We start from the raw sequence: 12,648 nt of genomic DNA, 5'->3' as shown, positions 1-12,648 counted from the left end.
CTTCGCCACCGTTTTTTTGTTCTCGGTTGTGCAATAAATAAAACGCTCGGTGTATCATAAAATCACTCTCGTGCGGTCGGAGCCAGGACGATATGGCGAGCGATATGTTTAGCAGCGGGCAAAATTAATTGGTGACACCGAATTTAACTGTCCCCAAAACCAGTAATGCCGCCGACTTTATGTGTGCGTAGCTTTATGCACTGCACTGGATGCTCCAACAGCTCGTAAAAAATGATTCGCCTATTCTTCGGCTAAACGTGCGGACTCCGGTGTGAAGGATGCCATCCCGCCATTGGTTCGCTAACGAGGCCGCTCCACCGGCAGAAAGATGACGAACGGAGTGTATCGAATCAATTAGCAGGGTATAATATAAAATGGGAAACAAGCAGCAAAAGATGGCAGACAGGAAACGCATAAAAATAAATTCCACATTTTCGCCGAAATAAAGACTTCGATTGAATGGTCTCGCAAGGCGTTGGCAAGAAGTCGGCAAATGGTGAACTGCAGTGGAGTGTGTGTGTGTGTGCGTATTTACGGCATGGTTTAATTTTATCTGGATACTCCACGATTTCCTATCGGAGACGAAGATGCTCACTGCAGCTGATGGTTGAAATGTGATCTTTGCACAGTGTTCCACACACTGGTCCAAAAGGAACTGCTCCGAAAAAAAATATATACGCAACTGGAATGGTGTGCGAAGGCAGCTCGTCTCGCGTTTTGTTTGATTGCTTAATTTGACTCAATTTCGGTGAAGCTTACTGTTCGTTCTCGTCAGATCACTTTCGTGAGCAGCAAAGGTCAACGATCTTCGCCAACAGTCGCAACAGACTCCCGAAACGGAAGCGGAACACTGTGGCGAATGTTTGGGTTTTATGGCAACCGTATGCCCCGTCGTCTTGGCAGTCGGTTGGAAGGAAAGAATTAACCGCCATCCGCAAGAGATGGAAGAGATGGAAGGAATAAAGGCACGCACAATATCATATTGCGCCCCGAAGTAACGCATCGAATGCACTTGCGTTCGGCAGTTTTGTGGATGCACATTGCATCGGTAATGATGATGCGCCAGAATCGTGGAAGAATGGACGTAGAAAAAAAAACTCCACCAGATCAAAACGGATGAGAAATGTTCGGCGAAACACGCTCAGACCGTTTCCCTTCGTTGATGGTGTAGATGAAAGATGTAGGATGCCATTTTTGCGCCCATCAACCATGCAGCTCCCGGAACACGAACGGAAGTCACAGGGAAGGACTCCGTCTGTCTCGATCCACCGGAGCCAACTGATGGGATCGCAATGATACAGACGCGGTCGATGTGTGCAGAACAGGTAGCCGAAGGGTGCGAAGAATAAATTATCCCTTTGGTGCATACGAAAGAAGTGTGGCTCTTGGTCGTGATACTTCGGATGCGCACCGAGACAGCAAGGAAGAGTGATAGTTCCGGACTTTGGGAAAGTAATTTACATAGAGTCCCCATAAAACACTGTAAGAAAAACTGATCGCACCAGACCGATCGTATCTGAAGCGCATCCGACCTTCAGCATGCAAAAGTGTGTCCTCAGTTATTTATGAGTGCTTGTGTGTGTGTGTGTGATTGTGGAATGCGATCCACCGGAATGTACGCTCCGCAGGTAGTGTGTTTGCAGAGCTTGTTTGGAGAATGGTGGCGGTGGCGGTGCATTTACAAACAAGTGTTGCATACAGTGTGCTTCCAATAGAACCATTCGTTCCAGCGTATTTCCTAAGGCTTCAGCTGCAACTTGGCTTAGCAACCCTAACTTCAAGGGCTGCACGCTTTACGGTGCTACGCGCGCTGACGGTTTGTCTAACCGGTGGTAATATCCGGACGGAAGGAATTGAGCACTAAACACCTCCACACGACATGGCAGTCTCGTGCAGGTAATGGTATCCGACCGAGTTGCGTCACTAGCGTAGAACAGTTACGGAAAGGGCCGGCTTGGTACAGCCTTTCGGGTGATTCCGGTTCCACGTTCTCGAGCGTATTTCGTAAGCAGATTGCTTTCGATGTGACCGGTGAATCAGTCGAAAGTGGAATGGGCCAAAAGTCTTCTACAGAGCTCTCTTCACGTCCGATGAATCACAGCCACGATGGGATCTCGTTTGGAGCAGGTTTTACCGGCAAGAATTTACGATGCTCCGCACGTACCCGGGGCGCACTGTCTGAAGGTATTTCCTTCTCAACGCGGCACCAGACACGCATGCACCGCGCTTGTGGTGGTGGGGTGTTACTTCCGGTTTGCGAATTCCATCCATCGAACTGGATGTTGAGACGGGTATGCGCAACTTTCGAACTTCGATTCCAACGGCGCCGACCTCATACGAAAGGGCTCAACCGCTGTGTTTCACTTTGGTGGCCTTCGAACCGTCTCGATACGGTAGTTTGTCGGTGGAGCTAGCTTTTGCCCACAAGTCACTGCGGATATTGCGCGTATTTTTTTTTGCCAAAAGGGTTGTTTACCTAGTGTCAGTATATCTGACACCAAGCCGAGTTTCTATTTGGCATAGAACGAGCGTGTAATGGAAACCACAGGCCAGTAACTAAAAAAAAAAAGAAGACTGGAAAATAAAAACGGAAAAGCGTTTGTTTTCCTTTCGGCACTCAATGCTGTGTGCGTCGTTCGCGGATTTCTTCGTTTGCATAAGCACCCACCCGCAGGGGAGTGATGACTGCACCGGCTTACCGGCGACCAGAAGCCCAAGAACTGACCTTCAGCAAGTCGAAACAAACGGAACGCAACGCAGCAAACAACGTCCAAAAACGGTACCGTGACGGCGCCATTTCCACACACGCACACATGCCGAAGGTAGCGTTTTGTTGCAAAGCCAAGCGGAAGTGTGTATGGACGCGTCCACAACGTACCCATCCTCGTCAGCGTTGGCATTTTTTCGTGTGACTGTTCGCTGAGGTAATGCACCCGAAAACGCTGCCCATTACGAAGGGCCAAAGTGGAGTGATGACACGGGAGGAGAACTTTACAATGAAGGCAGAAGGCACGTCTTAGTGCTATACCCGGATGACGTTTTTCAGAGGGCTTGCTGCTTTCTTCCGGTTGTGCATTTTTGCAGAGTTTCTCCATTATTTTTCGTTGCTAGGCTAGTTGCGGACAAATATTTGTATGATAGAATTTTCCTTACCCCATACAGTGAACGGTTGATACATCTCATGTGGTACCATTCTTTGAAATTTGAAATTAAGTCTTCTGTGTAGATTATCAAGAAATAAACGGGTCTTTATTAAATTGTCTTGCACAGTCAAACACTTTCGTAGTGAGGTAGTTTAAAAGTTATAGGATGACAGACCGGAAGAGCATCTTTAATTTGACGTTTGCTGCTTCCCGATCTAAACACCTTGGGAGTTTTTTTTATCAGTGGCGACATCTGTTGGAAAGTGCTCAAACTGCATCGCTAGTCACCGTTCCTCGGTGTCATTTCTCTGAATACTATTCATGAAATTTATTTTAGCAACTGCAAACTTATCACCCACCAACACCCACTCGCATGGAGACTTCTGCACCCGCTAACCATCTTCGTACAAAGACGTCAGCTATCATCAGACCGCTGCATGCGGTTTCGTTCGTCACGTATGCACCTCGCTACGAACAGTGCCCGTGCTTCTTGGCCCAGGGCAAGCCTCTTCTTCCCATAAAGTTGCCCTTTTTATTATGTCCGCATCGGTTATGCGTTCTTCTCTTTCCGGCTGAAGCTAACCATCAAATCATCTGATCCCTCGCTCGTCCATCTGTCCGTGTACGCGAGAAGGCCAGCAATCGCGACCATTCAAAAAAGAACCAAATAAAAAAGACCGAATAAAACTGAAACGCATTCTTATCGCAATTGGCAAGGCAACAAAAAAAAAGCTACACACACTCACGATGGATGCGGTAAGGTTTGCTTCTCACTTCACGAGTTTGCGTTATCAATGTCTGCCGAAAAAAAAGAGGAAATAAAAACAACTCCAAGCAGATGAACGAGTTTCCGCGATTTCGTCTGCCGTTTATTGGGGAGGTTCTTCATCGCCTTTTTTTTTTAGGTCGCTACTCCACTCTTAGCACCGGCCAGACCAGTCACGAACCACACAACAGCACCTCGAATTTTTGCAGCAAAGTGGAATCGGGCATCCGAAGGCAATACGGAAGTTGCACAGCATTTGTTGATAATAAATTTACTGTGGTAACGCGTGCGGCCGTGCGCCATGCAGCCACGCAGAGGGATGCATTAATAGACGTGACGTGCAAATATTCCTCTTTGTGGGAAGCAGACAAGAAAAGAGACGAGAACAGTATGATACCCCCAAGCGATACGTTTAACATTCGCGAACGTTGGCTAATTGTTAGCGCTGTTTGCTAATAGGCTCTTAAAACAATCTTCTGGAATACAGGAAGACTCCGTAGCGAAGTAGCGAGGTGACAACAAAATATAGCAAAATTAACCATTTTGTCGGTTCCATGATTCGATGTCCGGATCAACGGTAGGAATTTACACACCGTTTAGTAGGCGACGCAAAGTGATCTGCGAACAAGCCAAACCCTGTGGCACCTTCTTGACGTGTGGATGATGATTATTATTGCCAGCCGCCATTTGTTGCCTTCCAGAGCTTCCCGACCGGTCCCCGGGGTCGGTCGAATCAGGTGACAAACGTGCGGGTTTATGAGATCACTCGGCTTTATAACCGAGCGGGGGAGCGTAAACGATTCGTAATTATTGCTCCGGCAGATGACTTTTGGAGCAGTATTTTGAGTATTCCGCCTGTCAGAGTGGCGCTCAAGACATCTGCAAGGTGCATTCGTTTTATTGGAGCACACATTAAGGCACGGACATTGGAATGACAGTGGAGTGATTAATGCTTTGTTTACGAGATGCGTGACGTGTGTTCGGTTAGGCACACGGCAAACACCTTCCCAATCCTCCTTTTGCAAAAGCCAGACCGAAGGGGGAGGGGGGGAACACTAAGTTCAACGACCGGTCAGTCAACGTTTCCGGCGATTGGGGGATGTTGTCTTTTCAAAATATCCCCAGCTGCAAATGCAATATTTACCGAATCTCGAACGCAAAATCTCAGCGCCTCTCCCACACAGATGGAGGGTAAAGAGTTGCTCTTTTTATTACGTTTTAAAATATATATTTCCTTGCATCCCACGATGTGCGGTAACGTTCATCGGGCATGTAACACTGCACACAGGAGGACGACAGTTTACAACTTCTGCACAGCAAAATAATGCTTGTTGTTGGGCGTGTGTGCTTAATGTGTGTAATGTCTTTTTTTCTGTTTGAAAAATGTTCCTTTTTCCTGCAGTAGCTTAAATATAGACGACACTAAATGATCGGCACGTCTGCGTCTTACGCGGTCCAACTTCCTGAGTGCAGCGGCCGCTACAGCAGGCCTTTCCGTTTGGGATATTTTTCACACATTGCACAGATTCTGGGATCTATTATCGAGCCAGATGACGATCGTGCACGGGATCCGGGCTCAGTCGGTGGGGGATATTCACATCCTGCAACCGAATGACCTATCGCGCTGAAACGCATTTCCGTCTGCGGGAAAAGTAGCAACAGTTGGAGGGGGAGATGGGGTCACCCCACCTTCTTCCTCCTTCCTAGTATCCCGGCAGTAATCATTAGTGACACATGTGAACCAAAATTTGCAGTGACATGTCTGTCACTTTGGTGTGTTGCACCGTGTATCGTATTGTTGTTCATCCCTGTTCCCTTATGTAGCTGATAATTTTAGCAATTTGACAACGTTGTTTGGTTTGTAAAAATAAAGAACCAACCTTTTTGTGCGCATGGGTGCGTGTGTGTGTTTGTGTTTTCGGTAAGGCAAAAAGGGGTTAACATTCCACGGAGGGCGTTCTTCCTTGCAATCTCCAATGAGGTAGAATAAAATACGTGTTCTGGTATGAGGAAATAAAGAAACACACCACGCAGCAAATTGCATATATGCTTGACGGCATACAGCGCGCGAGAGCCCGGGCAGGAATGTTCATTCGAAATGTAAATGTTTATCCAGACGGACGGCTTTTTTACTTTGCTTTCAACTTCCCTGGATTTCGTCCGGGTTGTCCGTGTGTCCAAAATTTGCCTCCACAATTTCGGTACCGCTCACTTACTCATCGCGTGGTGGTAGTGTGCCCCCCCCCCCCCCCACCAGACGTCACACACTTGCACACCAACTTCCACGACCACGACCGCGGCCGGTAACGCCTTTGCGACGTCCTTGAAACGCAAATTTCGGAGACGGTTCTCTCTCTCTTTCCACCCTACACGCGGCTGTTCGTTGGTTCGATAAGAATGTTGCAAATTTTCTTCCGCAAAGGGAACGCTTTTTGGTGGTGGTTGTTGTACTCGAAGCGGACTCTTGCGGTTGCCGATATACTAGTTACCAAGCGCACGCCCCCGATTGCAGATCTTGTTGTTTTTTTTTAACGAGCGACGCAGCGTTTGATGGAGTCGGTTGAGAAGATGAAACAAAATGAATTTATCTTTAACAATATAGGGGTGAACCGAGTGTGTGTACTCGTATTGTGCCAAAATGGCCTGCAATTGAGAACCCCTTTTGTTTGTTTGTGTGATGAGCGTGCTCCATACGTCACACTCCATGCGAGTGAGTGAGGCCAAGGTGAGATTTTATTAGAGTCTGTCGGTGTGAGATGCCGTGCGCATACCTGATGATCAATTCGGACAGCTGCGTTGCGGGGCGCTACTTAGTCGATATGAAGCTTAATCGGCCAGATCTATATCTACTACGTCGTTACGCAATCGGAGTAAACCGAATTTTGAACCACTAATCTATCTTCGTGACAATCGTACGGAATGTCCCAAAAATAGCTCCGACAGTCCACTGTCTACCTTTACATGATCGTACGACTTACGCTATCACCACCAAGACGTGTAGTGGCGTCTTCAATCAGGAAGTGTTTTAAAGTACAATATAACTGATAAAACTGTTCCCTTCCATGTCTGTGCCATCCGCTGGCGCTTCCTTCCGCTACCCCGCATCCCAGTTCCAATTGTAAACGTTTGTAGCGCGTTTCACAAAGCAAACAGGGTAAAATACACATCAACTAATGAAGATAGAAAAGTAACAAGAGCCAAGATACGGAGCCGTGGCTTATCGGAAGGTACCGGTTCGTTTTGCGTCTTCCTTCGTCCGCGTTATCGGGAATCACTTTCAATGCACGCTGCATGTGCACGGTTGCAACCGAAAACGCGCGAGCTTGTTTGTACCGAGAGAGTTTTTGGGGGGGGGGGGGGGGTCGAAAATTGATAACCAACTCGCCCTCTCGAAATTTACTACCATCCCTTGGGTCAAAGACTACAGTATTACATCTGCGAAATGTCGGGAAGCCCGAACGTGGCACGTCAGTCGGCGGTGTTGTGGAGCACGAACGAACAACAGGGAAACTGAGATACGATGCACCTCGCAACGGTGGCGTAATCTCGGCACAACTCGGAGGCACCTTGGCAGATAAGAAAAGAGGCCGTGTCGGGTTGCGGTTTCGGTAGTGCCTTACTTCGCTGGAGGTAATAATTCGTATTTGCGATGCTGGATGTTGTAATTCTGCTGTAGTACTGGGTGGGGTGATTGTACTGAATTGTGATTGATAAACTGGCGGATGTACAGATGAGATAGCGAATATACTGGCTTGCAAATCACCATTAGACGAACGTTCAATATAGATGAAACGTTTGTAGGATGTGCATTTAATAAGGCTGAAGACACTTACGTGGTACACTCCGCTGGTTCCAAATGTTGCGAAGTGGCGGCGAGTTGTGATGGTAGAAGTTTGGCCGCAGAAACGGTCCCGACTGTAGATGGGCGGCCTGCTGCTGTAGGTGCTGTTGGGTTGCGGCCGCAGCAACGGCAGCTGCCGCCACCTGCGAGAGAGCGGACGAGGACGATAGGGATGTGGTGCCCCCGTTCGGTGAACCGGTCCCCCCATTCGGATGCACCGAGAGCGGTTGGCCCTGGGGATGCTGATGTTGGGGCGGTGGTTGTTGGTGATGTTGCTGGTGATGTTGCTGTTGCTGGGACGCCTGCTGCTGCTGGTGTTGCTGTTGCTGCTGCTGATGCGGATGTGACGGTTGGCCGGGATTGCTGACCGGCCCGGTACTGCTGGTCGGAATGCCAAGACGAGCCTTAAGCTCGTCACTGCAGGCCGGCTGGCCTCCGCTGCTGGAGCTGTCCACATCGGACACTCCGCTGTCGGCGGGACTCGGAGGTAGTGAGCCTTTTGATGTTGGGTGTTGATGGTCGGTTCGGGAAGGTAGAATCGGGTACGAGGGAAGAGACAGAAATGGAAACGAAAACATTAAATTCTTTTCCAGCAACGGCAGCTGACGAATGAGATGTGTGGATGTAACTCAACAAAACAATACTAAACACGACGTACGGATCTACACAAGTATGATGAGCTGCATCATTAGGACTAGGTCTCACAATAGACGATTAGCGAACAGAACAAAAGTAACAGATTCAGATTCTAAACTATGCTCTGATTTTATGTGTATTTAGCGAGCGTATTTATTGCGTTTCACCTCAAGCGTCCTAATCGAGAGCCTTACAGACTTAAAGCCATCATTGAGGCGGATGCACAGCATGCACGCTTCCTGCATATTCCTTGCGAGGCCCTGCCTTGCGTCTTTCGGGGGAAAGGATTTTTTGAAGAAAATTTCAGTTGCATTCCATTGTTACTGGCCGGCCAGAAAACGATTACAATTTTTTGTTGTTGTTTAAGCCTCTCCGATCAGGCCCCTCTTTTCGCGACGACTTCCTACTGCGCTAGTACCTTGTACGACCAGCCCATTATAGCGCCCGAATGTTGTTATTATTGTGCGACGCAAAAACACATTCCAAACTGTTCCTAATCCAAAGCAGGAAAAGGGAAAAGCAGACAGCACGAGAAATAAGGAAAAAGGGGTCCTTCTTGTGATCGGAGGAAGAAAAAAACAGAGCAAAACAAAATCCTTGCGTTGCTTTTTGTGTGTTGTTTCGCATACGCACCCGCAAATGCAGCTCTAGGGATCGGTGCAGGTGAGAAGAGATATCAATTTTATAGCAAAAACCCTCGAACGGTACGAAGGGTGACGAATAAAAGGGATCAAAGGTGTAGGAGGAGAAGGTAGCCGAGGGTGGGCAATTTCGATCATCGGTCGTACCAGCCAAACAATTGGCACTGGAAATTACTGGCCTGGAAAGGATCGTTTGGCTACCGAGCTGCCGGAGCTGCTCGTTGTGGGAAAGTGTAAAAGAAAAGGCATGAAAAAAAAACACGCTCTCACAAGGATCAAGCCACATCGTCGGGATCAAGAAGCAATCAGTTAGTGCAATTTTTTTTATTGGGCTATGAATGGGAACCGATCAACGAGGATCGACGATTCGAATCTAGGTACTTGATTCAATTCAAGCGGCGGTTTGCTATTCACAGTGTTCGGGCACAGAAGTTTCTTTAAAACCGGGAAATTGATAGGAGGTTTGGGATGCATTCATCCCACTGCTCAGGAACCCATTCGTATGTGAAATTATAATCACACGGCATTGAAAATGCAGCAGCCAAAATCATTAGGAAACGGTCGTCCCATGCATGATTGGCAATTGGAATAATATTTGTGTCCGTTGGAGACATTTGTGCGGACCCGAATGGTACCGAAAGGGCCGATCGTGTGGGTGCAGTCCCTAGCAAAGCGGGAAAGAATAACAAAACATGTAAGGAGCGAGCATAATGTGAAGATGTCCACATGCGAAACGTTCCAATGAGCATGATTTGACTGTTTTCCTTCGCCCGCATTAACCTTTTCCGTGATTTTCGGAGGATGTTTATGGAAGATTTTTCCTTTTGCCGGAATGGAATAATTTCGCTACCTCTTTCGCTCGTCTATTTCAAAGCAATGTCATTAATTACAATTTTTCCTGCTCTTGTTTTCCGCGAACGAAAACCCGCTTTCCAATCGAGTTCACTTCAAAACGCATCTGCGAGAATACCATTTGTCAAGCGGCTTTGCAAAAACGAAAAGTGATCGTGGGAATCGTAGAATGATGGTGCTTCCTCTCCGGTGAGCATGATTCATAATGCATAGAAAAATAGCAAATCATACAATAAACAATTCGGAAGCGTGATTGAACCGGTGGCGAATAATAAATAAATCTAGACGACAACTGGCCCGGAACGGAGCGTCAGGATATGTGCACAAAATCGAACGTGTGATGGGTGGTGGTGGGCAGTACGTACTTGCAAGTTTGAGGAACGCTTGATGGTGGGAGCTTTTTAACTTCTCCATCGACCGCAGATGGAAAATGTTCTCCAGGAAACCATCGTCGTCCAGCTCGAATGCGCCCAAGGAACCGGGCGTTGCGTATGGAAATGGAACAGTCGGACAAACTGCACGAGTGTGCGTGTGTTTCGGGTGCGCCAGTGTGCGTCATTAGTGTTTGTTTCAGTTAGTAAATTTATTTAACAGTTAAGGGGTTTTTTTGCATAAGGGGTGGATTTGCATAAGTAAAGAGCATAATAATGGAAATATTAAACTTATCCTTAAGAGTGATTTAAGAAGAAATTGGAAGATGAACCATACAGATAATTTTGAAAGGTGCAAAAATATTATAAAAAGACGTAAAAAGTGATAGAAAAATTCTTCTCTTTCCAAATATTCAAATGATCAAACAAAGTATCTCAAGGCTATCTACTTTACAGCAGGCAAAGGACAACAAAATGAGCACGGCAGTACACAGCAAGAAAAAAAAAAGACTCGTTGTATTAATTGGTAGAAGCAATTGTGCGCCACGCATCAGCAACGCCAAGCCGACCTCAATAAACAACTTCCGGTTTACGGCTTGTTCACTTTCGATCCAACCCGGAAAGCAGCCAAAGGGAAGTGACCAAGGGATAGATTATCCCGGTTGCTTAGGGAATTCACCCATTCTTCTTCCACATCTCGACTTCATCAAAGCGCAGCGCAATGTATGGAAACTGAGAGCTCGTTATTCTGGTACGATTCCGGCCATGCATCGGCGACGAAACGATGCTGTGCTTCAGGTGAAACCAGGAAGACGAACGATGTTTGGTTTGCGCGTTTCCCTAATGCCAATCCTTTCAGCGGCATTAAAATATGGTTCCCGCTGCTTTTCTTCCGTTACCGGTATCGCGAAGGAAGTATTAGAAGATCACCTTTCGGGCCACGGTGCCCGGACGACGCTGCTTAAGGGTGCGCTGATTGAGCAGCGCAGCTAATCGCAACAATTTGATGGACTAGTTCAACACTGGTCATCAAACCAGACCCCAGCACAGACCGAGATTTTGTCCAACCGTACAATGACATACCCTGTTTCGCCCTGTTTCGGGTTGCGCCAAAGTGGTCGAAGGGTAAAACAACGGTACAGGGGACAAAAGGGACGGGAAAAAAGGACCTCACCCTGGTCAGCAGCATCCCTTCTTTCAAGCGTGTGCGACCGCTCGCGATCGACCGCGCCCGTGTGTGTGCGTTTGATTTCTTTGTCATTTATGTTTGCATACTTTGAATGCTTTCCCCGGGGCGAGTTTTCCCTACCGTGGTGCCTAAAGGATCTTAAAAGCAAGAAGAAAGAAGGAAGTGAAATTTAAGAACGCAAACGGAACATTGGAAGCATGCAACAAAAAACAAAAAAAAGAACTATAAAATGCGGGAATTCAAACATAAGGCCGCGGAATGTTATACAACCGGAAACTCGTTCGTATGCGTGTGTCCCTTTCCGCGAACACATCGAACCACCCGAACGGTCAGTTTTCCAGCGTTGGAAAAAGAAAGCCCGAAAAAGGGATCTGGTCGGGCCCTGCCAATAAAATGTAATCTTTCCGCGGCGCGGTTTCATTTCAGTGCGGCCAAAGACGTTTCGACCGTTTTTCTCACGTTTTCCTCGATTCGAAAGAATGGCCCGCAATGGCAGGTTTGACGGTTTGCTTTTATTTAATTGCTTCGTTTAGGATGTGTTTTTCGCGTTTTTTTGTAAGGGATGAAGCCGCGATGAAGGAACGCGAATGATTTATACGCTCAATAGCTGGTCAGCGCTCTCCGGTCCGGTTGTGAGTTTTTAAAAGATTTTTTTTTCTTTCTCTATTCGTAAAGACCCGAGAAAGGGTCCGAACCGCTTGGCGGGGTGCGAGAAAGGCGACGACTGAGGTCGATCAGCCAGGCGACAAAGAAATGTGTCATCGTAATTTATTGCTTTTCGCTTGATTTGGTCACGTTTGGTGCAAGGAAAGGTACCCTAACGGGAAAGGGCCGTGGCAGCCGTAGGGACGTGACACGGAAAAGCCATCAAACAACGATCACTCACGCAAAAATTCTTGGCACACCAAAGGAAGAAAAGCTGTTTCTGCTTCCGCGCGCGACAACAACTCAACGTCTCGAATCCTTTCGGTGCTGGTGTCGCAGCTTCGGCTACTTTCTTTGTCGTCTTGTTCGCCAACTTTGTTCGCCCCAGCTGAACGGGCTGGCTCGCTGGACGGATGTGTTTGCTTTAATCAGCAGGATTACGAGGCGAAAAAACCAACCAGCAGCAACGGACGGGCAATGCGAAGGAATGAGATAATCTTGGCACAAGGATCATCTTCCCGGCCGACATGGTCTATGAGCCGTATGAGGCCGGCGCACGAGGGG

The 12,648-nt window shown here is 47.6% G+C and overlaps 1 protein-coding gene across 1 annotated transcript in view; it reads right to left on the bottom strand.

Moving 5' to 3' along the window:
* Window positions 1-12,648, bottom strand: part of LOC128715864 (ecdysone-induced protein 74EF) — a 48,685-nt gene that overhangs the window by 6,176 nt on the left and 29,861 nt on the right. Inside the window, exon 3 of the mRNA XM_053810782.1 lies at window positions 7,743-8,246. Coding sequence (XP_053666757.1) covers window positions 7,743-8,246 — 504 coding nt within the window. The remainder of the gene's footprint in view (window positions 1-7,742; window positions 8,247-12,648) is intronic.

Source organism: Anopheles marshallii, chromosome 3 (genome assembly GCF_943734725.1).
Source record: "Anopheles marshallii chromosome 3, idAnoMarsDA_429_01, whole genome shotgun sequence".
Classification (NCBI taxonomy): domain Eukaryota; kingdom Metazoa; phylum Arthropoda; class Insecta; order Diptera; family Culicidae; genus Anopheles; species Anopheles marshallii.
Note: the sequence above shows the minus strand (reverse complement) of the source record. Positions and strands in the feature narration are given on the sequence as shown.